At 49.6% G+C, this 24823-nt stretch overlaps 1 protein-coding gene across 1 annotated transcript; it reads right to left on the bottom strand.

The window, feature by feature from the left end:
• Positions 1-22915: 22915 nt before the first annotated feature.
• Positions 22916-23512, bottom strand: DIRAS3 (DIRAS family GTPase 3). Its single transcript, XM_026074561.1, has one exon. The coding sequence runs from the start codon at positions 23510-23512 to the stop codon at positions 22916-22918; it is 597 nt and encodes a 198-aa protein (XP_025930346.1).
• Between the last annotated feature and the right edge of the window lie 1311 nt (positions 23513-24823).

Below are 24823 nucleotides of genomic sequence, written 5' to 3'. Positions count from 1 at the left end.
CACGATTATTCCTGTTTTATCCCCCAAAATCCCCCCTGTCGCGTTCAGCCCGGCCCGCCGGCGACGCGAACGCGGCGGGGGCGGCGGCGGCGCCGCGCAAAACCGCGGCCTTTTCCCCCAAAATGGGCCGCGCCGGCCGCTCAAACCCATTGACGCTTCATAACATCAAACGCGAACCGCGGCCCGTCTCGGTGAGCGGCGCGGCCTCCCGACACCGCTGCAGTCCGGCCCGCGAGGAACCCGGGGCGCAGATTTCGGGTTTACCTGTTCTCAGAAAAATAGGCATTTTYCTGCTGGAAAAGGAATTTTTCCCCTCTTTTTTTTTTTAGCTATGATGCAACTCATTGCTGGTGTCATGTTGTGACGTAAAGATGAGCTGCCCTACGTTGCACCGGGGAGTTTATAGGGAAAAGACCGCTCTCCTAAATTTCCGCGTTTTAGGTGTTTCTGTAGCAGAAAGGGAGGAAAGCGCGCGCTCTCTGGCTGGCCAGAAACCCAGACCCGAGGAAAGGCACAGCGCGCGTCAGCGGTTTTGAGGAAAACAGGTACTGGCGACACTTCATTTTTTCCATTTTCCCGAGTGTTGGGAGCCCAGAAGCAGTGGACACAGGAAGGAGGCRGACGGGTGGAAAATCACCCAAAATGGGGCGCCACGTGCCGGTCCCAGAGCTACATCCGCACCTGTGAATCATCCGAGTGCCCAGAACTGCCTTAAACCGCAGGGCCCCGTTCCTGCTTTCCCAATATCCTCCTGGAGCGCCGCGGAAATGCCAATCACGAGAGCGATGTCTGCGCCCGGCGGACGGATCGTCCCTGCGGAAACGAAGGCCAAGGTGGACAGATTTCACCAAAAACTGCAGTAGAGCCGGGTTTCCCTTCTGCTCCTGCTGCTTCCTCTGGATCGGCTGCGGCCTTGCTCACAGCCTCGTGTCCATGTCAGGTATTTTAACAACAGAGAAAGGTTTTCCCAGCTTTTCTCCACGGTTGTGTTTTGTTTGTCACCTCCCTGACGCCAAAACACCCAAATTCTTCTTTTTCTTGACGTAGTCAAGTCTTTATAGACGACGTCATCTCTTCTCAGCAGGGGGTAATTTATAGTAGAGGAGCCATATCTCCGTTTTATTTGTCTCCTTTTCATTATGCATCTCCAACATCACACCTGACAACATTTCAGTAGTATAAAACAAGCGTTTTCCTGCGAGCCAGCTGYGGGAACCAGCTCATCCCCGGGTATCACCCCCCCACCGCGCCGTACGCCGGAATAACGCGGCAAAAACACGGCTCTGCCCCAAAACGCTGCTTGTGTCCATAGAGAAAAGTCAGCAGCTTTCGAGGAAGCCGCTGCCTGATTTTCCGTTTTCATCCTCCCGTAGCGATCGCRCCCTTGCCCGCGACAGCAGAGCGAACGTTGAGCAGCTCCTCCAGGAGCCAAGCGCAGGGAGGTGGTCAACTATTCCCCCCCCCCACCAAACGTATTTGGGCTGAAATAGCTCTTTTCACCCAAGGTAAATTTCTGCTGAATTTCCAGTGGCGTTTTTCATTGCTGTTGCAGTTTTCCAAACTTTTGACAGTGACAACMACCCTGATTTGCCTTCCCAAATGTTTTTAAGGACTCGTTTTTCCCAAATTAGCATAAAGGTGTCTGCTGTTGTTTTAAGGGAGTTAGGTTTTAAAATAGCTGTTTGAATTCTGATGCAAAAAGAAAGCTGGAAGCGGGGAAAAACACCCTTAGGAAAGTGTCAAAAGAGAACAAATTCCCTATGCAATTTTTAATTAATAAAAAAATGCCCGTTTTCCCCAGGCTCAGCAGGCAGCCGGCTGGGGCCCGGCCAGCGGTGCCCTCTCGTGGGCTAAAGCAGCAGCTCTCTGGTAACGCGTTTATAGCCGAGAGCTTCCTTCGTGGCGATTTTCCGCGGGTTTCCTGGGCAGAGCAGCCCGCTGGATGTCGTAGCCGGGTCTGCGCGGCTCCGCGCGAGCGGGAGCTTCTGCCGCGCTGGGAGCAGCTGCTGGGGGCACTGGAGCTTGCACTGGGCACGCGGGGCACCATGGCCTGTTCCAGCAATGAACTCCGTCCTGCCTCATCTCCGTCCCCTGTCCATCAAACAGGGGTGGCAAGGCCGCTTTAACCAGGCTTTAGCCGGCTCTTATTCAATGTCACCGCGAGGGGACAAGCCCCATCCCTCCTTTCAGGACATGCTGCGGTGGCAGCTCATGCCAGAAGGGCTCCAGATGCCACTTCTGGCTGAAATTCCCCCCCTTGCCTGCATAATAAATACCATTCCTCAAGTGTTATAGGAAATGTGGAAGGTTAAATGTCATTTTTGTGCTATTTATAAATGAATRTGATGCTATGAGAATTGCCAGATTGGTTCATGGGCTGCTGGTTGAGCCTCTCCTGGTCACAGGCAGCTCTGGGGGGTCTTCGTCCGCCTCCGAGCCCGTCGCGTTCTTCAGCAGGAGTCAGTAACGTTGCCAGCAAATGCTCCTGCCCTCTTCCTGGGTTTTGTCCTTCTGGGTTAAATAAGGCCATCTGAGCGCTGTGTCAGTCCGAAAGCCAAAGACGAGCCTGGCCGCTGCACCAGGTGCCCCGGAGGAGAAACAAGGCAACTCCGAGAGTCAGGGAAGGTTTTCCGGYTTCCACCTCTGAACTCGCCATCTCTCTCTCTCGTGCAACATTTCCCGCAGCTTGGGGATAACGGGATTTTCGCAGCACATTCATCTTTCCGTTTCTCTGCCCGGAAGCCCCCACTTTGGCCAGCCRCGTCTCACGCTGGGCGATGCTCTTGTCGGTAACACTCTCACCAGCTTTTTTCAGCTAAGCGCAGCTCCCCTCCGTGGCGCGGAGATTCAGGTCACTTTGCACCGTCACGGCGTGGGCCACGGCCATGGCTTGCCGCCCCGCTCGCCCCCGCGGCTCCGCCGTCAGGCCTGTCCGCCTGGATTCCAGATCACGGACGTAAGCTCTGTCCAAATACGGGATAGACGCAGCCTGCAGAGAGGCGGCTTTTTTCCCCTCTTAACCTCTGGCAGCTGGATTGCAACATATAAACCAGAACCTCTCCGACAGCGAGCATTACGCACAGGAGAGCATTAAAATAGGAGAAAAATGAGCTCATTTCCATTTCCAGACAGACTGAAAAACCTCCTTGGCACAAGTATTAGACAATGGTTTTGAAAACCATTATCTAAGTACAATCTAATTAGGTCTGCGCAAATATTTCAGTTATTACCAGTAAAATTATGGTTCCTGACCAGCTGAACAATGCATTTGATAAACACTACGATTTGTTGTTCCAACCATTTTTTCAGTGATTAATGAGTTCCGTTTCATTTATGCATTTTTTTTACTTTAAAAAGGCATTTTATATGCCATTCACAACAATTTTTGCAACTGTTAAGTAGCAATAATAGCTCTGAAAAGAATGACTGTTATTGATATCGAGCTGGCAATAATTAATGGCATAGTTACAGAAATGTTAACGTCTAAACCATTTAAACCAAAATAGGCCAGCACGTATTTTGGGGAATCCTTCTTCCTTTTACGCGCTGACGGAGCTGTCCGAGGATGCGCTACGAGACTCTGATGCAGCTCTGAGACTAATTACAGCTTTGGATGCGGCATTATAGACATCAGGACCAGTGTTAATTACCCCAAGGAGACAATACCAACCCGATCCCAGAGTGACTGTTTCTACATCTCACTGCTACAAATATCCAAAGCTTGTGATTTTAGTAGGGAATGGGGTAATTCCGGATTAATGAACCGCGCAGAAGTCAGCCACATAACAGAGCTGGACCGGGCAAGCGTGCGCCAAGCTGTGACAAAATCAGCAGAGCAGGCGTGGAAATAACACACGCAAGCCGTGGAGCGCGTCACCTGTGGAGCATGGACGGTCGCGTGGAGGACGGGGCAGCTCYGCGGCACGGGCTGCGCCCCCGGAGCCTGCCGAGGCCAGGAGCCGCCTGCCGCAGTCCCGGGGTCCTTCGGCATGTCCTTCGCTCTCCAGGCACGAGGAATTTCACTGTATGTGTGCATAGAGTCAGACCTGTTCTCCTCTGCTAGGGCAATTCAAATGCCTTCAAAAACAAGAGTTGCATAAAATTGCCACGCACGTAACGAAGCTTATAGCTCTGACTCAAAGCAACAAAGCCTGTGAAATTTAAAGTGAGCCTGAGCTTTACGTTTCCTCTATTAAACTTTTATTCTCCTTTTCACAGGGGTGTGAATAAAGACTCAGCATGAGCAGATGCTCTTGGCTTTACCTTCCTTGAGTTTCTGATGGTCGATTTTTTCTTAGAGTCACTTAAAAAAGGGAGAGACATGGGGAGATGAAATGACTTTCACCAGGACACAAAATAGATCCGTGACAGCAGCTGCCTCAAAGAAAACCGCAAGGAGTTCCCTGCGGCCAGGCCCACRGTGCAGCACTCCTCGCCTCGTTACTCCTCCATCTGAGCTCTTAACGATACCGCAGACCGCTTCCCTGTGGCACAACCATCCTTGAGGAAAATTACACAAAGCAAAGCAATGGCTTGTTTTTGCAGCTTGATTTTAACATGTATTACAACTGTATTTCAACCTGGGCTGTTATAAAGATTTTGTTGTTGTTATTTAATTCTCATATTTTGCTCCCCTTGACTTATGGCGAAGTGCATGAACTCTGCTTTGAAGGTGAAGCCTTAGCGCTGGCAGGTGCTCGTGGAGTCGGTGCAGGACCCGGAGCGTAACCCTCCACCGCCATCACTCAGCTTTGCTGAACTCGTCTCATTTCGGAGTTCAGCCAAGGGACATACTGCAACACGGCAAACCTGGAAAACACCCAGTCTGGTCCCAGTGTGCACTCTGGCCACGCTGGCGCAAAGCATGTCTTCTGCGTGTGCCGCACAGCACCTCCTTTCCGTCTCGGAGGCATTTTGTCCGGTCCATTAATGACTAAGATGCTCCTTCCCAGGGAAGCGCCAGAAACCAGGATCCCCGATTCCCACATGGCCTGTGTAGACAAGACACCCCCCTTTTTGCCCAGAAGCTGCTCCTCGTGTCCCGTGGCAAGTCCCCGGCGCTAAGAGGTGCTGAACAGCAAAGGCAGCAGAGGATGCTCCCAGCACCTTGTGGTATTTGTGCTGAAAAATAACTGCATGTTGAACATATGGTGCGCAACTATCTGAAAAAGAGAAAAAGAAGTGGCTGCATAAATCTCTTCTTAAAGGCAATTAATGGATCTGCTGTTGGCTGGAGCAGTTGCGCTGCAGAGAGCAAGGCGTGCGCATCTCCTGAATAATTCAGCTGCGGAGAAGAGTGCGTTGCCTTTCCCCGTTGGGGGTGAGACACAGCGCTTCGTTCAACAGAGGCAACAGACCTCGAAACGAGGAGCGGCGAGCGGCTGCAAGGAGCTCAATTCTCTGGCGCCTGCAAGTGCTGCCGTCAGCGCCGCAGTCCAGGTGGGGAACCGCAGCGCCGCGGAAAGGCAACGTCGGTCTCGCGCTCGCCGCTCCGGAGGAGCCGTGCCGGCCCGGCAGGCCCCAGGCAAGCGCGTTACCCTAGCGGAGGGGCGGCGCAAAGAGGGCAGCAGTGATTTCCTCCATCTCTTTGGCCAAAAGCCAGCCCCAGATTAAAGGCTGCCTTCGGCCAGGCTCTGCTCTCTGGGGACAAAGCAGCAGTTTTGCTGAGCTTCACGTTTTCACACGAGATCACCTGGGAAAATGCAGGAGAACCACCTAAGGCGAAAACTCAGCGTACCTAGGCGAGAGCGTGCTGCGGCTTGCCGCGGAGGCTCCGGCGTGGGCGTGAAGCTGTGCAGGTCCCACAGCTGCAGCGCGCTGGTACTGCGCGCAGTTCCCAGCCTGCAGGCGAGGCAGTACCTGACGGGCCGGGCGGGCTCAGCTGTGGGAACAAACTGGCTGCCGCAGAGGGTAGCTGTAATCAGGGGAAGTTTGTTAAAACTGACGCATTTTATGAAGTATTTTGACTTCAACCATTCATCATTTGTAACAAAAACTTTTGCCAGAAAAACATCAGCCAGACGCCTCACGCAGGTGCTGTAAGGAATGAAGGTGCTTTCCCAAATCAGCACCACAAAGGAGCAATGCTGAACGTGCCACAGGTGCTTAGCAAAGATCAAATGCAAACACGCTGTGTAAGTTATCCACTTTTTTGCAAGGTGCCCAAAGTAGTTAGTTAGCACAAGGGTCCAAGCTGCACATTGCAAGTCTGAATCAAACCATCCCTGCAGTTGGTGTCTTGCTCCCCACTGAGATCTGCTCACCGTCCCAAAGCAGCAGCCTAGAGACACAAACATGAAATTAATGTCAAAATGTTGTGATTGCTGCAGGATGGAAGCTTCAGCTTGATGGCTCTGCTGAGCCTGGACTTACCCATAAACACAGAGAAATGAGACCGAGCCCAGCTGAGGCCAGGCTGGCGCTCGCTCCCCRGTGGCGTACTGGACTCTGTCTCTGCCGTGCCGGCCCCAGCAGCTCCACACCATTAGTTATCATTCATTAGGGATCATTCTGCCTTTGGAATACAAGTCTCACCTGAGCCCTGGCTTGTATTTGCTTGATGGCCACACGACAAAGGCATTTACGGCCAGCCCTTGCGTGGGCTCCCCTGGGGCGATGCTCTGGCTTGTCGGGGGTTGAAGCAGCATGCCCAAACCCACCGGCCGCGGGCTGTCGCTCGCTGCGGCTGCTGCTTCCCCGCAGCTCCGACACRGCTTGTCTGGTGCCCCACGGATGTGGGAGCTGCTGGAAGCTGTCAAACCCGAGAGGTGGGAGCCGAAGCCCCGCTCAGCCCCATGGACTGCGTACCTCCACGGCTGCTCGCACCGCTTCCCCCGGCGAAYGCGGCCGTGCAAGACCCAGGGCCCAGAGCAGTTCCCCTAAGTCGCTACCGAACCAAACCGTTAGTGTGGYGGCCCTGCTTCGCTTGGCATAAATGGCTGCAGGACGGACGGCGACGGAGCATCTAGCACTGTGGCTGAAGCAAAGAGGCTGCTTATTCCCTACTCAAATCAAAACAACAAGAACAACGGTCAGGTTGCAGGTTAAATCCAATGCAGATATTCTTTCTACCCCGACTCACCTCAAATAAGCCAGAAAAGATTTCCTCCAGCCCAGGCTCTTTGACTAAGAAAAATAACCACTTCGCCTAAATGCAATAAACTGGGTCTTTAGCTTCTACGTAGCAGTTGCAACCACCCGAGAGGCAATCGCTCCTTTGCCAGCACAAGTGGAGTCTGCGCGTGGCACCAGAACCAGGTGCGGAGAGCCATGTCTGCGCGGGAGGGAATGGGCTCTCAGGGGTATTTTTAGCATCTCCCTAACACTTCTCTCCTGACCTTTTCTAACATAGGAATGAAGCTTCAATGGAGTGGGAAGCCAAGAGGAAGGGAAGATGCCCTGGGAAAGCTTGTTGCCTCCACTCAATTCAAGCTAGATGACTGCTGTGGGAGTGAGAGAAGGCTCCCTCTTCTCGAACCTCTTTTCCAAGCAAAACCAGAAAAGTTTGGGCTGCAGATTTTCTCCAGGAGGATCTGAACTACTGAACTGCAAACACCTGCTGCAGGAAGTTCAGGAGATAACTGTGTTTGCGGCCTGCTAAAACCTAAATGCGAGCCTTTAAGTCTGGAGAACAGGAGCTGAGCGTTGGCTTCTCTGCACACACACCTCGACGTAAGTGATCCTGACAGCCTCGGCTTGCCCAGGAGGCACATCTCCAAGCTCTCCTTTGGGCTCCTTCCTGAAGTGCATTGCCCAAATCCAAACAGAGTACACAAGATGAGACCTTTCCGTTGCTCTGGAAGCACAAGGATCCTTTGTGTATCCCACAGGCCTTAAGGCTGTTTTACCTCCAGCACGGCATTTGCCTTCCCCACAGCACAGCAACGTTGTCCGTGATTTTGGTACTTTACTGGCTGTTACAGCAACCAGGTTTTCAGGCAAAACAAACTCAGTTTGAGATGGCTTCTGTTCTCCAAATCCTGTGGAGGTCGGCAACAGGGTTTACCGACAGACTCCCAAAGATGGTTTTCCCTAGTCTCCATCTCCCAAACATATCTGTAGTCACCGTATGTCCCAGCTCAAGCCCTCCAGAGCGTGTTCCCTCCCTCGGGATATCAGACCGATGGCAATTACTGGCTTGTGAAATACCTCAAGCTTTCTTGATGTTTCCTTCTTTATCCTTGATCCTGGTATGCAAGTATAAAATATACTATGGAAAACGCCCCATTAAAATCTGTTTTGCATTTCAATTTCAAGTCATTTGTGTTGTGGGCACAAGGACAGCACTTTCTGCTGCACGGCCCTGGCTAGGAACGAGGGAGCTGGCACGACTCACAACGATCGATGAACGTGGTTGAAGCTGAGTGGCTTGTGGTTGACCATGCACCTTGCTGCTGCTTTCAGCTTTCAAGGAGCGCATGAGTCCCTCCATCACTCGGCAGCCATAGTTCAGATCTGCTCTCTTGATTCAAGATGCTCTGATCTGTCTCCAGCGTGCTATAGGGCTGGACTTCTTCAGCTTGGTCAACTTCCGGGGAATCGCTGACCCCCACGGGGTCTTTGTGCCTGCTTCAGCCAGGCCAGGCTGCTTTAGACCACGCTGGCCTTCCTTTGCTCCCGCTTCTTGTTTGTGATTCTGGGGGTGATGCCCCAGAAGGTCTGTGGGTTGAGTTCGCTGAGCACAGAGTCTGGATAAGTACTGAGAAAGGTACTTGATAAATAAAATAAATGCCCGCAGCCAGCAGTCAAGCAAGGTTTTCTCCACAGCAGAGCAGTAATTAAATTCTGCTTAGACATCCAGGGCAGGAGAACCGGAGGCACAGTAGACAGTGAAATAAAATTTGCAGATCCGCCATCACTCACTCCTGCGCGCTGAAGTCGGAGGCTGTCTGCGACTCCGGGCCCAGGTGCAGAAGGACCTGTACGTGCGCGCATGCCAAAATCGCCATCAGCACCATGCTGTGGCAGCAGTCTGGAGCCGGCCTCGCGGGCCCTGGCCCTGCAGAGCGGTTACAGCTCTCCAGTGAGGCCGCCTTCACTTCTGGCTCGCAGCGCTCCGGCGCCAGGGCTGGCCCCGGCACAGCAGAGCCGTCCCAGCCCAGACACGGCAGAAGTGTCTGAAGAGGCGTCAGAGAGCAAGAACAGGGAGCAGCGACACCTGCGTGATAGACGCCAACCGGCGATGGGAGAGATTTGAGGCCAAGGTTTGCAACACCTGAGGTGACCGCAGGGAAGCAAAGAGTTACAGCAACGAGCTCTGGGGCCAGGCAAAGCCCCCGTTGCAGGAGGCACCAGYGCGTGGAGCCAAGCGTGGGGAGGGCTGGGCGTGAGCAGCCCGCGTGGTGGAGCGGCAAGGCTGCGGTTGGTGCTGTTTCTAGCACATTCGAGGGGATCCCCTGCAATCCCGGGGTGGAGATCGCCCAGGAGCACTAATGCTCTCTGGCAAGCTCCCTGCTTAAAATAGGACTGCTGCTCTCTCCACCCCCAGCTGTGAGTCACGCCGGCTGCGGGGCTGCCTGACGGGCGCTGGTGACGGTGGCTGCCTCCGCCTTGCTGCTCCATCCCGACAGGAGCCGGCGTTTCCGCCCYGGCCGCGCTCCGGGGCCTGGCGCTTCCCCGGCCGCCGCGGCTCGCAGGGGAGCTGCTGCCAGCGGGCTCCCTCCCAGCGCCCTGGCAGAGGGGCTTCTTGGCCTGCTCTTGCAGCCGCAGGAGGTGTCCAAAGCCTGAATTAATGAGCCCCCAAAATCAATAGCTTGGTTGTTTTGTTGAATGCTGAGTACATTCTGCTAAAGGAGAAAGAACAGGAGAGAAAGGCAGAGGAACGGGGAAGCAGAGTGGTAGCACCGCTGTTCACCGCTCCACGCTAACCCAAGCACGGAAAACGGCAAAGGTTTAACCTCAGGGAAACATCCAGGTGGGGCGGCCGGATGGAGGGTGTCACGGAGAGACCCCGCTGATAGCTGGAAGCCACCGCAGAAAGGGCTGCTCCCGGCCCGGGCACGAGCACCGCAGATCCTCCGTGAAGCAGGAGGTGGTGGCTGGTCCCCTGCAGCAGCCCAAAACATACGAAGGAGGCAAGAGCAACTGGCCAGCCTCAGTAGCTTAGGAGAAGGAATTAAAGGCGACGATCCCCCGGCTTTGCTATCGCTGCCTGCCCACCTGCTTCCTGAGGCACCAGCCCCCAACAGCATGGTTTGAACCTTCAGCATGTTTATTTTGCCTTACTATTTTATCACCTATTTCTTTAACAGGGATGAAGGTGTATCCCACATGGAGCCGTAGCACTGGGCGGGTGGAACCAGCCTTCCCTGGAGAAGACCATCCAGAAGGAGCACATGCATGCTAAGTTACCTTGTCCCATGAGAAAGCTGCACTGTTTTACACTGCGTGCATTACAAGAGCAGCTGCGCACCATGTAACAGACTTGGAACAGGCAGTGGCCAAAAGTTGCCTCACAGGGTTATAACCTTCACATCTTCCATATAACTCACATCCTCCAACTGATTAAATTGCTACATCATATGTAAAGAAAAAGCCTGTTAGATTTCCCCAGGCATTTGCAATTTGATAAAATAGCTGGATATACTTTAAATTACACAATCTGATTTCCTTTAAATACATATTTTGGTACGTACAGCGCTCAGAGGCGCATGACGCACATGGCTCTGTGCTGGCTGCTCCTCACGAGCACGGTCCTGTCGGGGGCCGCAGGCTGAATCCGGCCAGGGCCACGACATCGCCCTGGGAAAGGGCCGCTGGGCYGTGATCCCGGCCGCTGCCACAGGGAGCCAGAGGCCAGTGCCGAGCAGCTTGTGCAGAGGGATGGGGGAGCCCTGGAAGTCGTGGTCCTGGAGAGGCCGACTGGCACGCGGCAGGGACCAGCCGTCCCCGCTCTGGCCTGACGTCGGACATGCAAATGCCATTTAAAGCAGTGACATTGCACCTTGCCGACTGTATGAGGACAGGCAAGACAGTGAATACGTTACACTGCTTTTAGCAACCGTGGCTCCAAGCTAGTTCAGGGGAACGTTTGCTAACTGTCCTGGACCAGGCTGTAGAGGAGGACTTGTGCCACAAACGTAACAATGAGAGAAAAAAACCTTCCTTTATCTGTCAGGGTTTTTTTAATTAGGAATTGGAGGCGCTGGGAGCTTGCCTTGTTCACCGGCACACAGCGCGGCTGCACAGGGCTGCTGGGGGACCTGCACCTCCAGTTCACGGCCCTTAACCAAGCCCGTCCTTTTTTGATTTTGGCTGAGGCTTCCTCTAATGCTGTTGCAATGGTAATGAATGCAGCAAGAAACGTTAAACACAACACAAATCTTCCTCTATTACGTATTACTCACATTTTTGTGGATTAACGCCAACCACATTTTAAGCATCCTCTCTGTTGTGCATAAAGACTATTTTTTAACCTAAAGAAAAAAATCTAACAAATCAATGCCTGGAATTCCATCTGTGGGGGAAAAAAAAAGCTTTTTTTTTTTTTTTAACAGTCAGAAATACTTTCCACTTTTATGCCACATTCTGGCTTGTCCTCCCAGAGGATTAATAAATCAGTSAGTCTCCCTGTTCATACTTAGCAAGCTGGTAAAGTATCTGACAACAACAATAGCTGAAACAACTCGAGCACAAAAATAAACTCTTTACCCATTAGTTTATCCCTTCCTTCTTGTAGGCTTTACCTTGCGGGCCTGAAACACCAGGATTGCACAGGAACAGGCCCAYGGCTCCTAGCTCCACTGCACCGGCCCCCAGAGCCAGAGGGCTCGTTCCACCCCCTCGCCCAGAGGCAGGAGGCAGGTCTTGGTACGACTCCTAACCTCCTCCCACCCCCGTGGGCTGCACCACCTCTCCAGCACAGACCTCTCACCAGGACCAAGCGCTCGAAGCGTTTCAGCAAATGCTCTCCTGAAGCAGACTGCCGTTCAAGCTCCGCTAGCGTTATGGCTGATTCCGATGCAAAACACACCTCTGCAGTCCCGTGCTAGTTGCTGCTCTGACCAGCCGAAGGATCAAAGTACTCAGAAGCTTGAAGAGCAGATGTATTAAGGCCACTGTAGCAAACAGAGCAAGCAAAGAGTACAGATCCATGCAGATTTGGGGTATTTATTCTTGCCATCCCAGGSAAATCGCCACTAGCCTATTAGCAGAAAGCGCTGGCACTGCAAGTGCCATTTCCATCTGCAATAACTCTGGAGCAGGGACAGGGTTAGCGTGAAAGGCGGTGTAAAGTCACTACCTGAAAACATCTCCAAGTGCCATGGCTCCCTGYGAGCCTCCGGGCTCCCAGGCCCAGCTCAGGGCTGACCCCATCACTCAGCCGGCACCGGCAGCAGTGCCGGCCCTGAGCTGGCGCAGGCGAGGCAGCACCAGCCCCAGCGTTGAACGGAGGAACAGCCGTGCTCAAGCCCTGCACTGCCTGGAGCATCTGCCTCAGCTGTATGTATTGGTACGATGGGCAGCTGGTAGCTGCCCCTTGCGCAAGCAATAAAAACCCCAACGGGGGATCTGAGGGAACGGCTTGGCTGTTTGGATGCACTGATATTTCTTGCATATAGGACTTTATGTACCAATAAATGTCAACACTTACCGCATTTTTGGTGAGAGGAATTTAGATGCTATCCACACCATGAAAGGAACAGTGCGTTTTTCTGGTTCCTGTTCTGTCCTTGTTCTCTGTTCCTATCTTAAATGATGGTGAGGTCCAGTTTCTCTCCTTTTACTGGCAAACACTGGATCACACAGAAAAGGATGTACGCAGTGTCCCGAGTCTCTCACCTTGGACTTAGCTGGCTAACACTTCAGGAACTGGATGGTCTCCAAGGCCATGTCCAAGAACAGACAATTTAAATGTTTTATAAGAATATAAAATATACATGTTATATTATGGAACGGTTGTGTGCRAATCATTATAAGATATTGTATCTTAGCAAAGTGGTTCAGTTGAGCCCCTCAGTTTTCCAGAACACACTAATCAATCTTTTCCCTGTTGTTTTGGCAGGCCAGCTAGCGAGGCACTGCCGTACAGGGTGGCGACTAACCCTCAGTGTGTCGGGGTTTATCTCTCTCCTTTCTCTTGTGTGATCTGTTCTTCCCGATCCCAGGCAAGCCAGAACCAAAAGCACTGGAAGGAGTACCAAATGGGGCGCCTCCTTTCCTCCTGAAAACAGTAATTGTCACACAAACTTGAGGAATACTTTTGGTACAAGATTTTAAAATGCTGATTTAGGTGCCATTTCTAATTTTCCGACCTATTGCCCCTTTCCCTATGCAGTCTGTGCCCATAACAGGCTTGGGCGTGGATTCCGGAGGAGGATGTTATTCCTTCTTCCTCCCTCCCCACAGCATTTGAATGCAGGATGTGGGAAGGAAGAAACGTGGCTGGATTATAAACTCACCACAACAGGGGTGGCATTTGTTCTGTTTTAATTCAGCCTCTAGCTCCTGACTAGGGCTCCCAAGCACTTTAACGCGCTGAGATGATCACACAAGGGTCTTTGATGTTTTTCCTCATGGTGCTATCAGAGTGGTCTCCCACTTAACTGGGATACGAATACCTGAATACCATGACCGGCAGATGCCAGTGCAGCCTTTGGCAGCATTCGGCGGAAGCCTTCTGAGGCAAGTTTAACACAGAGCAGACACGGGGCTGCATACACTCTGCTACAACCCAGAAATCTTTCCTACTTTGGAGGGTACAAAAGTCAAGCATTGGGCTTTAGCCTCAGGAAGCCTTGATACAGTGTCATTCCTTGCCCAAACTGTAAGTGTGCGATGTTCTGATGAACCTGGGGTCAGACACAGAGGAGCACATGTCCCACCTGTTTCAGGACAGCTGTGTCCAGGTATAACGGGCCATGCCAGGAGCTGCCGGTTGGTGCTGCAGCCGCGATGCAGCCCGGCAGGAGTGAGCCGGTGCATCGCCGGTCCTCTGCAGGGAACTGCATTTGCACAGGCTGCTCCCATGGGGAGTTTCACGGGCAGTCCGAGCGATGGGTACCTGCTCCGAGGACAAGGTGAGCCGCTCTGGAGTAGAGGGGTTACCGCAGCGACGCTGGCTCTGCGCTTGCTGCTCCCGCGTGCTTGGAGACGCGCCTGCAGCCCCTGGTGCAAGCTCTCGCATCGTTTCCCAGCCACCTGCATGAGGACTTCTGCTCTCTGCCAGGAGAGCTGTGCCAAGGAGGTGTGGGAGAGCCTCGGCACTCACAGCATCTTACTGGTATCCCCTGTACAAGGGGCAGGGGCCAGTCTGTGAGAAAGCACCGCCCGAGATCTCGCCCTGCCCGCAGACGGAGCGCAGCTCTTAGCCACACAAGTGGTACAATGCACCAGGGCCAGGTGGTGGCCTGCAAATGCGGAGGGTAGCGTCGATGCGCACTGGCACTCAGCTTTAGCGCAGGAGGCTGCCTCCTTTGCTCCTTGCCACCACCCCATGTCCCTGCCCTTAGCTGTGTAAACTACCGTGGGCTGAGAGTGCAAACAAGCCCCTTTGCGTGGATGATGGGATGGAGGGGGACAAAAATGTGTAGGAGCAGGGGAAAAATGACAGTGTAGACAGCTCACCTGGCTGGAAGAGCGCAAGAGAGGGGAGTCTTTACATCTCCTTCCTTGCATATTTTTAGTCTGAAAAGCATAAATGCATCACTGAGATATAAAAAAGCTCCCCACCCCCACTCTCCTTCCTGGAGATTTCCTAAATGTGTTCTGCTCACTTCCCACTCCCCCTTTAGATGTTTTCGCTATGTGCGGAGTAGGAACAAGGAACTTTCAGGGGTAAAATGGAGCTAAGTTAGGAAAAGAACAGCCCACACTGACCTATGTGCCTGCACCAATGCACCAGCACAGATCTCTCTGTTCAGGGAGAGATGGCAGATGATCCTTCTGGGGGAAACACGCTGCGGGAACAACCCAGCTGCTGGTGACTGCAGCAAACAGCGGCATATTCAACCATTGCTTTCCTTGCAGGCCACAGAAACCTTGCATTTACACACGGGCCTGATACAGAGTACGTGCATAAACTTTTCAGGTACCAGTCCTTAAAAACCCTTATCACTAATTGGAAATTCATTCTTCAGCCGGAGGAAAGACACTCAGCTCTCATGGCATGGTGCTCAGGGCCCCAGGACAGGGCTGGGGAAGCCAATACCTATGCACAACACAATGCAGTGGCTGGTGCTAAGTCCTATGAAACGCTCTTAGGAATCCTGTCTCCATCACACGCACTACTTGCTGTGAACCCCATCTCCAGGCAGGATGTCACTGAGCCTCACAGCACTGTGCAGCCAGCAGTCATATTGGGCCAAAATGTGGAATTTCCTGCAGAGCTTCATGCACTTCCCACATGCGTCTGCTCTGCTTTTATCTTTCAGTGATTGCTTAGTCAGCTACAGAGATCTCAGCCCTGTCCACAAGCGATAAAAGCCAAAAAACAGAACACAACAGAGAATTTAGTAAATTCCATGTTCTTTTCTCCTGGAAAAACTTCATCTAAACACAAGGAAAGTCTGGGCCACGGCTCTCTTCTACAGTAGCAGGAATGTGGACAAACCCAAGCCAGTAGAATTACCCAGAATACATCAGTCACATATGATTGAATTCCTCTTACCTAGAATGGTGGAAAACAGGATGCATTTTTAAAAGGAGAGTCTTCATCAATACACATACCATCCTTGTCCATGTTGTTATTCATGGGAGACAAAGAGCAACTCTTTCTATTCTCCACTGAGAAAAAGGGTTTTGATTTCTCCTGCCCGGCTCTCCCTGTTTGGCGGTGCTACCTCTTGGCGTCAACAGCAGCACACATGTCCATGCCACGGTGTTGTGTCACGCCACRGCCTATCCTGAACATGTCATACCTTGGGCTCCTATTTAAAAGGGGCTGCCGGAACCATTTGTCAGTCCTTACAGGCCACTCCTGTACCCCTGCCCTGCTGCAGACTCGGTGTCAAGAGGCATGGGCTGGGAAGAACTCACCCAAAGTGATTGCCAAGCAGCTGATGTTTACTGGACAAGTTCCGCGTATTTATGGTTGACAAGCCGTAGAGGCAACATTCATGCCTCTCCTAGTAACACTGAGCACCGCTGTAAACTGATTGCTCAGCCTTGGCTATTGTAACGATGTTGACTCATTTTATTTCCGTCCCACCTCTAGACATACAAGACTGTCACCTCAGCAGCGCCCGTTCAGGCAAGCAGAGGTAAAGGGAATGGGCTACAGCTGCTGCTCAAAGTGCATGGCTTTCACTTCTCCGCGCAGGCCAGATGCTCTAGCACCATGGCAACATTTACAGGCGTATGAAAACAACCTACCTGTAGCTGGAGCCACGAAAATCGCAGGCACAGATGGCGAGTTACAGTGATCTYGTCACGGCTGTGTTAATATGTCATTATCAGTAAAATGTTTTAAATTGCAGTCAAAAATAGGTATGATACCATCAGGGTAGCAGGACATTTTATTCCATTTTAACCTGGAATAAATATGTACTTTGCTCTGAGTTAGCATTTTATTTGCTTACACCAGTAACAAAGTTACCTCTGTCCACAGCTACGCTCTTGGAGGATCAACTATCTATTCATTGATTTTTCTAGATCTACATCTAATTTCTTAAGAACTAAGTAGCTCAGACAGCAAAGCTGCACAACTGTGTGGCCATTTAGGCTAGAAGAGCAGTCTAGAACAGTACATGTCCTGGATTACTTCTGTGAATTAAGGAAGAGAGTACAAGTGCTACACTGGAAAACTATGCAGGCTGCTCCCTAGGACCTCATATAGCCAGAGGGATTTAGCACCTAAATCACTTAGGCACTTCCAGGGAAAACTGCACAAATAGAGTGAATTTCGATTGGTTTCTACTTCAGCAAACATTTTGCCAACACTTGCCCATGTGCTTTATGTCCACTAACTAAATGAAACAAATCAGTCTCCAACAGATATAGATCATTGCAGTTACCAGAGCTAAATAAATACAGAACTCGCCTTGAATGGCTTGGAAAAGATCTAGCTTTCTCCTGCAGCTGGGCTCAACGATCTCTGTGCCACAGCTCAGGGCACATGGGCTTGCTTGTCCCTAGGAGCACTGTCAAGGCTGCAATTCATACCGCTTCCAGGTCTCCGTTTCCCACTGGAGCAGGAAGAGAGCCATGACTTGATACCATTTACCCTGCATCACACCAAACCTCAGCAGGGGTCTGGCGGGGGCTCTCAGAGGACCTACCTTACAGCAAGTAAACTGCACTTGGCATCTCCTCAAATCAAGGAAGGGGTGCGAGGTCTTCAACCCAGGCTGCAGAGAAGCGATGGGCCATGGCCCCTGCCCACCTTTTCCACACAGCTAAGGACGGAGGGGGCCACCAAAGAGCCACAGGAGCCATTAGTGCTGGCTGGGTTGGAAGACTCCAGTTCTGCACTAAGCCAGGGAAAGTCAGGAATACACAATCGCTTTGTTCCATTCCTTTCCCCTCCAAATTTCAGATCTTCTAAACATCTAAGAACACAGACTGCAAAAAGAGGAAAAACCAAAAGTCCCATTTCAACACTGACCTGGGTGGGGAGCCTTCACTGAGATGAAATGGAAGCAGCCCTCTTCTCCTGTGGCAACAGGGAGCATCAGTGTCCCGTCACTCGTCCTTACTGCATGGCATGTGCTGCAGAGACAATTATAACTTTTTGTCCTGGCAGGGGCAGCAAATCAGACAGGACAAAGCAGACCAAATTAGACAACATGCTTTCTGCTACTGTGCCAACCACTCAGTTGTGCCAACAGGGCTTGGATCTGTTCCTGTGGCAGGTTTTTACCTTGCCCAGAAAAGAGACAATGTCAAGGCAGTGCCAGTGTTTGCATCTTTACCCTTTCTTCACTCCTCCTGTTCTTTTGYGTTACTAAATACATGTTCAAAAGGGAAAAGAAAATAAAACAATTAAGCATGGCAATGCTAGTCTAGCATTCAGCAATATGTATTAAAAAGGAGGTTGCTATGCTGCGATTAGTTTTAAGCAGTCTTTACCATTTTCATTAGCTTGTGGATGCTTTTGAGATAATTACTCACACCACAGGCAGATTGTAGAAGATGGCAGAAGATGATTAAGACACATTTTTACTCCTCCAGAGCACTCCAGGTACCTTGCAGCTATGGAACAGGTACATAAAACTGTTGCTTACTATTCAGAACTGTTTGTTACATTAATCATGTGCTTGCTTTGCTCTGTGAAGAGAAATTAGAATATAGCAGCAATATTCTGGCTGCTTATTTTTAAAATACTCATGTGGGCGGACACTCATGCTACCGCTCACATTTTCTTTTGCAGGCTGCAGAGCGCTGTTTGCTAGCCTCCTCATTGGTATTTTCTCTTGACGCTAGCTTTGCTGGCCAGATGCAGGAAGGAAGCTGCCTCAAGCCAGGCTACAAGTGCTGCATGGAAGTAAGTACTACTACTTGAGAAATGTTGGAATTTTGGATGGCAGAGAAGAAACCTTGGAAGTCCTTTAAAATGAGAGCTGCCACAATCATATTTCTCCAGCAAGCAAACAGAAGGCCCGCAGTGCTATTATCCTTGGCCATAAAAACACTTCCAATTTGACACTTTCTACTCTGAATATTGGTTAGTGCGGTATTAGGGATGAACTTCAGTGCTGTTGTGAGAACTTTCTCAAAGTTATTTATGACCTCTGAAGCAGTAGAAAGCAAGGAACTGATTAAGAGTAACATGTGAGCCAAGCTTTAAGYAAGTTTGACATCCTGAGATACAGATGTGAGGAAAAGTTGTATTAATGCTCGATGCATTCCCCACTGCTTCCAACATAAAGCAGCTGCTGGGAACGCCCCGGTAGTCCCCAGGACAGGTGGCAGGTCTGTGGCTCTCCTGGGCAAGTAGGAGACAGCCCAGGTATTTTGTCACCTCACTGATGCTGAATGAAGCTGTGACAACAGCAGATTCGAATGCTCCAGCCTGTTACTGCCTGCTCTGGACATTAGCAGTTTGGGCACAGGAAAAATTTTTGGTGCTCCTTTCCCAGCCAAGGAAATATTCTGCAGAGAACCAGCTGCTAGCTAGGCTTTGAAGGCCTAATTTACAGGGGAGCTGCATGCTCTGGAATAACATTCCTGTTACTTCTGTGACACTCCTCCAGGGCAAGAGAGGTGCTTGACAGGTACAAGCTCCTTTCAGTTGAAACATAGCTACTTTTAGTTACCTAGGGCAAATTCTATGATCTCAGAGGGCTACAGGTCAATACAACCACAGGCAGCCAGGTAGCATACCCGGTCTAGTAAACCATGATCTGTCTCTTGTCCCGTAACACTGAAAAACAGGTTTTTTTTGCTCTGGCAACTAGTCCACATTTGTAGGGCCAGATAAAAACTGACCTGTGAACAGGATCAGGCTCCTAGGCTACCAGAAAGCTATCCCAGATGTAGCAGATAAGCCAAGGAATCAGCAAAAAGACAGCTTGGGTTCTCTTACCAGCTCTGCTAGCGCCTTGCTTTGGAATAAAGCTTGCACTGTGTTGGTGGAGGAACTGAAAGACRCAGGGTTAAATTGTTGATAGAAATACATACCTATCTGGTCAAAGCTTTCAACTGCCAATCCTTATCAAGTGCTCCAAGATAAAGGGTAGTGAGTAAAGGCAGTAAGTTACTTTGACAGAAATGTCTCAGTGCAATAGCCTTCATCCAGCCACTCAAGATACTGACGTGTCTCATGCTTCATTTGAGACTTTGCAGTTTTTTGGTGTTGTTTTTAAACTGTCAGCTGTATTCACATTCACCTATCGATCCTGGAAAGAAGTTATGAGACATTAATAGCAATGCATGAAGCTGTATCGGCTCCTTCCCTGACCTTGCCTCACCGCATCTAAACTCATGAGGAACAGTTCAGAAAGATAGCGAATTTTGACACTGGCAGGATGAATGAAAACATAGGAAAAACAACCAGCTCGAGACACAGTGAGCAATTGTCCTGATTGTCAGATACAAACAGAGTCAAGGCAGGTCTCCAAACTGCAGAGTTTACAGGATGTATAAATAGCTCTGTAGAAAACATGTCATCATTGCCTCATGGAAAAACATACTGCTGGCGACCAGCAGTTAAGGACAAAGCCCACAATGTATTATGTGAAGCATACCAGACATCAGAACTGTTCACTCCAGACATGCTTTCCAGATGTCTTTCATCCAAATCTTTTTTAAACCAATCTGTTCACTTTTTAAACTGCACTTATTCAAGGAAGACTAAACTATTTACTTCAAACTTGCACTCCTTATGCTGCAAGACACAAATCCTTGAAGAAAGCCCATTATTCCTTTAATTAAGCAAAATGCTCCTATGTGGGGGGAGGGGAAAACTCATGTGCATAATACTCCCCCCCGCCCATCAAATGCCCTCTGTAACAGATGCATATTACTTAGTCTGGTTTTAGCAAAACCTTTACCCATCAGTTTCTAAAAAAATCTTCAGATATTTTCCAACAGAATTATTCTGTGACAATCATAATTCTGCACTATAGCATTATTCCAGAATAGGAACATTAGCCCAAGATTACCAGCTGTAACAGTACAAGACTCACAATGCCACCAAGTGTCCAAGTACACCAGCCTACCTGATCTTCATTCCAAGGAGGACAGGTTCAAATACAAGACGTACAAAACAACTTTAATTTCCAAGTGGAATATTGCCATTGTTTTGGAACAATTAACTAGTGTCCCCAAAGCAATACTACATTTTTCATTCTATCAGCTAGTCATTTTGAGGTAGTTCCCTGGTAAGTTGTAAAGATATTTTCTAATTTAGATTTTTGTGGAAGTTTTAATAGCCATCATCTAAATAGAAGTCAGTTCAATTAAAATAAATTTCCCTTCTTATAAGAATAGCACATCACACACACAAAATCAAGCTGGCTCAGTTTATACAGAAACCATACTTTATATAATTGACTTAATACAACTAAAATGCATTTACAAAGCATTATAGGTAGCCACATCAGCTATCATTCATATCAGACCTGCTCTAGGCTCCTAACCTGGAGCTCAACATGCTGATGCCCGACATCACCATCCTCCATTGCCAGGAGCACGAGCATCTCCCATGGCCTTCTCCAGTCAGTCACGTGGGACTCCTCCTCATCTCACAAAGCCAGCTTGGCAGATCTGCAATGATTCTGCCAGGCACTGGAGGGACTGAGCTTGTCTTAGTTAGTATTAGTTGTTCCTTGTACTCTGGCCCCTCGTCCTCAGGGATCCCCATAACACACGTAGGGAAGAGGCCACAGTGACTACAGAGCACTCCATGTGAATAATTGCTGTGCCTTCCCACAGACATCTCTGTGAAGGCAGGGGGAGTTGTAAAGACATTATTAGACCTTACAACTTTGCAGAAAGGCTTAAATATAAAATGTTTTATTAGGATTTCAAAGGCTGGAATTTAGCAGGTTGAAATGGAACTGAAGTAATCTTTGCAAATATTGTTGCCAGATGCTGAAAGAGAAGCATTGCATAACTGTTTGGGAACGAAAGAACAGAGACACCAAAAATCATGTACAGAGTTAAAGAGGTGGGGAAAAAGCAAGAGCAACTCCATTATCAAACAAAACCATTACGGCTCCTTCTATGGCCACTCTCCAGACTGACTGTCCCCAACTTCAACAGAAGTGTTGCACACAGCACTGGCAGAGAGGATTAAAAACAGCACCATAGCTCCAGCATAGGAAGTTCAAGGACCTCTAGGAGATCTCCTATAAAAAAAATCAGGTATAGAGCCTTGTATCAACCTGGCAAATTCGCACATTACTTTGACAAGTAGCTTTAAGTACAATGAATCAGGAGAGAAAAATGCAGAATATTTCAGTCTGTATAGAACATTCATGCAGCACTTGCTTGGGTTTCTGAAATCATAAATGAGTTTTTTCCTGTTGAATCAAATGGCATGAAAGCTCCAGCTCTAAATGGGGCAAGTTCCCTTGGTACACACTACAAACAGAGCTAACTGACCCCTTATATTTGGGTAGGGGGACTCCGATTTACCTTTTAAACCTCTTCTAGAAGTATGGCTGGTACATACCATACAGCGGGCAGAACATTAGTCCAGTCAAGGCTCACATGTAAAAGCAAAAATTAGCTGCCTTCTTCTGTCTGCTGTCCAGGCTACAAGATCCAAACTCCTCAAGTTCCAAGTCCCCTCTTCTCCCAGTGACTAAGTCCTGAAGATGCTTGGAGAGAGGTGAAAAAAGGTAAAAGGAAAACCAAAGGCCAACTCGAAGTGCTTTGGAAAGATGACTTGTTGGCCAGGTGAGATAAGAGCAAACAGCCTGATTACATGCAAGTCTAGCTTTAATCATTCACAGAACTGCAGACATCTCAGGAGCTGCATAACACACAAGTAACCTTAACTTCTACCATGAAAAAAAATTACGTATTTGGTAGACAAGTCAATCTTTCTCCCCAAAATGTAAGTGCCTGAAGAGTCACATGTATATTCATTTGCAGTGCAGATCCCTAGCTTTGTTAAAGATTTGCTCTTGTCAATGTATTTCTCAAAACATTTGAATGTATACACATAGGCAACATGTGATTTGTTTCAGGGTAACACAATCTGAAGATATTTAAACTAGTACGTACTCACAGAAATAAAGATAACTGTTTCTAACACTGACATTTTTCTCTTCTGTAAAGTTCTTGCTTTAAAAACTTGTAATCACATATAATGGCTAACACTGAATGTTTGTTTTTTTTAAATAATAAAACAACATGCAAAAAGCGATTCTTTAAAACCAACACAAAGGKACCCAACCGATGTTTTACAGAAAAGTGATAACCCTGTAAGGCATGGATTCTTCTGAAGCTTCTAGCAAATATGTTTTCTGGTAGAGTCCATGCTCTGATTACACCATGGAGTGATGCACGTCCAGCCATTCAAAGCCAATCACATAACAGAGCACTTGCCTTTCAGTTTGTCTTTCTTTTTCTGCTGCTTGGATTTCTTTCCATCCACTTGAAGACTGACAGTTCTTCTCTTCTCAAGATTCAAGAGCTCCTGGAAGAGCTCCTGCACATTGTAGTTCATTTTGGCTGATGTCTCCATGAAGGAACACTTCCACTTGCTGGCTAATGCTTCCCCCTCAATGGCATCCAGCTCCCTCTGGCTCTCATCACTTTTGTTACCCACTAACATTATGGGGATTTTTTTGATATCCCCTTTAATCTGACATATCTGTTCATAGATCGGCTGAAGTTCTTCCAAGGACTGCCTGCTGGTGACAGAGTACACCAAGATGAAGGCATGCCCTTTGGATATAGACAGCCTCTGCATAGCAGGGAACTGATGGCTTCCTGTGGTGTCTGTAATCTGAAGGGTGCAGACGCTCTTATCACAGCTGATTACCTGCCGGTAGGTATCTTCAACTGTGGGGATGTAGGCTTCCCTGAAAGTTCCCCTTACAAAACGGAGGACTAGGGAGCTTTTGCCAACCCCTGCTGCTCCAAACACAACCACCCTGTAATCATTGCTTTGTTCAGGCATGTTTGTTGTGCTGTGACACAAGGGAAGATCTGAACTGAAAATGCCCAAGTTTTTTGAGTTTACATCCCCCTATACAGAGATGGCCTGTGGAGAAGGGGAGAGAAGGGGACAAAAGGGAAGAAGAGACAAGTGGGGGGGGGGGAGGGAGAAAAAAAGAAGTCATTCACTAATTTCGCAACATGCTATTTAAATAGCCAATTAAATAAGTCACTCCCCACCCATCCTTTTCTCTTGCATTAAAGAGAAATAAAAACATTACCCYTCTCCCCAGGCATACATCCCACACGCAGCAAATGCTATTAGGAGTAAAAACTGTACTTCACCTGTAGCCATCAGCTCCCATACCCGATGCAACGAGATGAAATTCGCCCCCGAGCAGTGATGTGCGGCAGCCTGGCTCCCGGGAGCTGCCCGGTAGCAGGTCGGGCACCCGCAGCGCCTCGCTGCCCGCAGCCGGCGCGCCAGCTCCCCGGGGCTGCCAGCGCTGCTCTCCCTGCCTGCCACCTTCGGGCAAACACCAATCCCAGGATTGCTCATTTTCTCCCTCTTGCTATATATTCCATCCACCCACTCCCCGTGGGTCCCGAAGAGCAACAGGAATTACTAATGCGGAAATCCCTAGAACTGCAGTGTCCCTAATGATGGATGTGAGCTATTGCACCGGGCTGTACCATTTCCCCACTGAAACAACCACTGCTCCACAGAGGCAAGAAGGGCGAGTACCACAAGCAGAGTAGGGCTGCACCCTTTCGGGGAAAGAAAAGCATTCCTGGAGCTTTTGCAGTGTTTTCATTTGAGTCCTTCTCACCTACCTCAGCCTTCAGAGACCTTACCTACCTCTATGCCTTTCCCCCCCAAGTGCCTCCTTAAAATCCAAAAACTCAACACAAAAATAATCTATGCATCCAGTGCTTGAGCCTTTTGGATCCAGGCAAGTTTTGGTTCTCCATCCTTCAAATTTCATGCACAAACAGAGAATAAGTCTCTTGTCCTCCATCTCCCCCCCCCCCAACCTCTCCTGCACCGCGGACACCCAGGTGCTGACAGGTCTCATCAGCTTTCTCCCAGGCTGGCAAATTCTCAGCTCACCTTCAGGCAACTTTTATTTCAGGGGAACCATTTAAAGTGACAGGGACGATCTGTGACATTTCAGAAGTTCTGCAGCCTCTCCCCAGCTCCCAAACAAGCCGCCAACTCTTTTAAAGATCACTAAGATCTACTTCTTTGAATTTATTCCCCCTGGAAAATAAACTCCTTGGCTACTTAGGGAAGAAAGATCCACATTCCACAGCTTGTGACTTCTCATCTACA

The sequence above is a fragment of the Apteryx rowi genome, unplaced genomic scaffold (assembly GCF_003343035.1).
Source record: "Apteryx rowi isolate R43461 unplaced genomic scaffold, aptRow1 scaffold_39, whole genome shotgun sequence".
NCBI lineage: Eukaryota > Metazoa > Chordata > Aves > Apterygiformes > Apterygidae > Apteryx > Apteryx rowi.
Note: the sequence above shows the minus strand (reverse complement) of the source record. Positions and strands in the feature narration are given on the sequence as shown.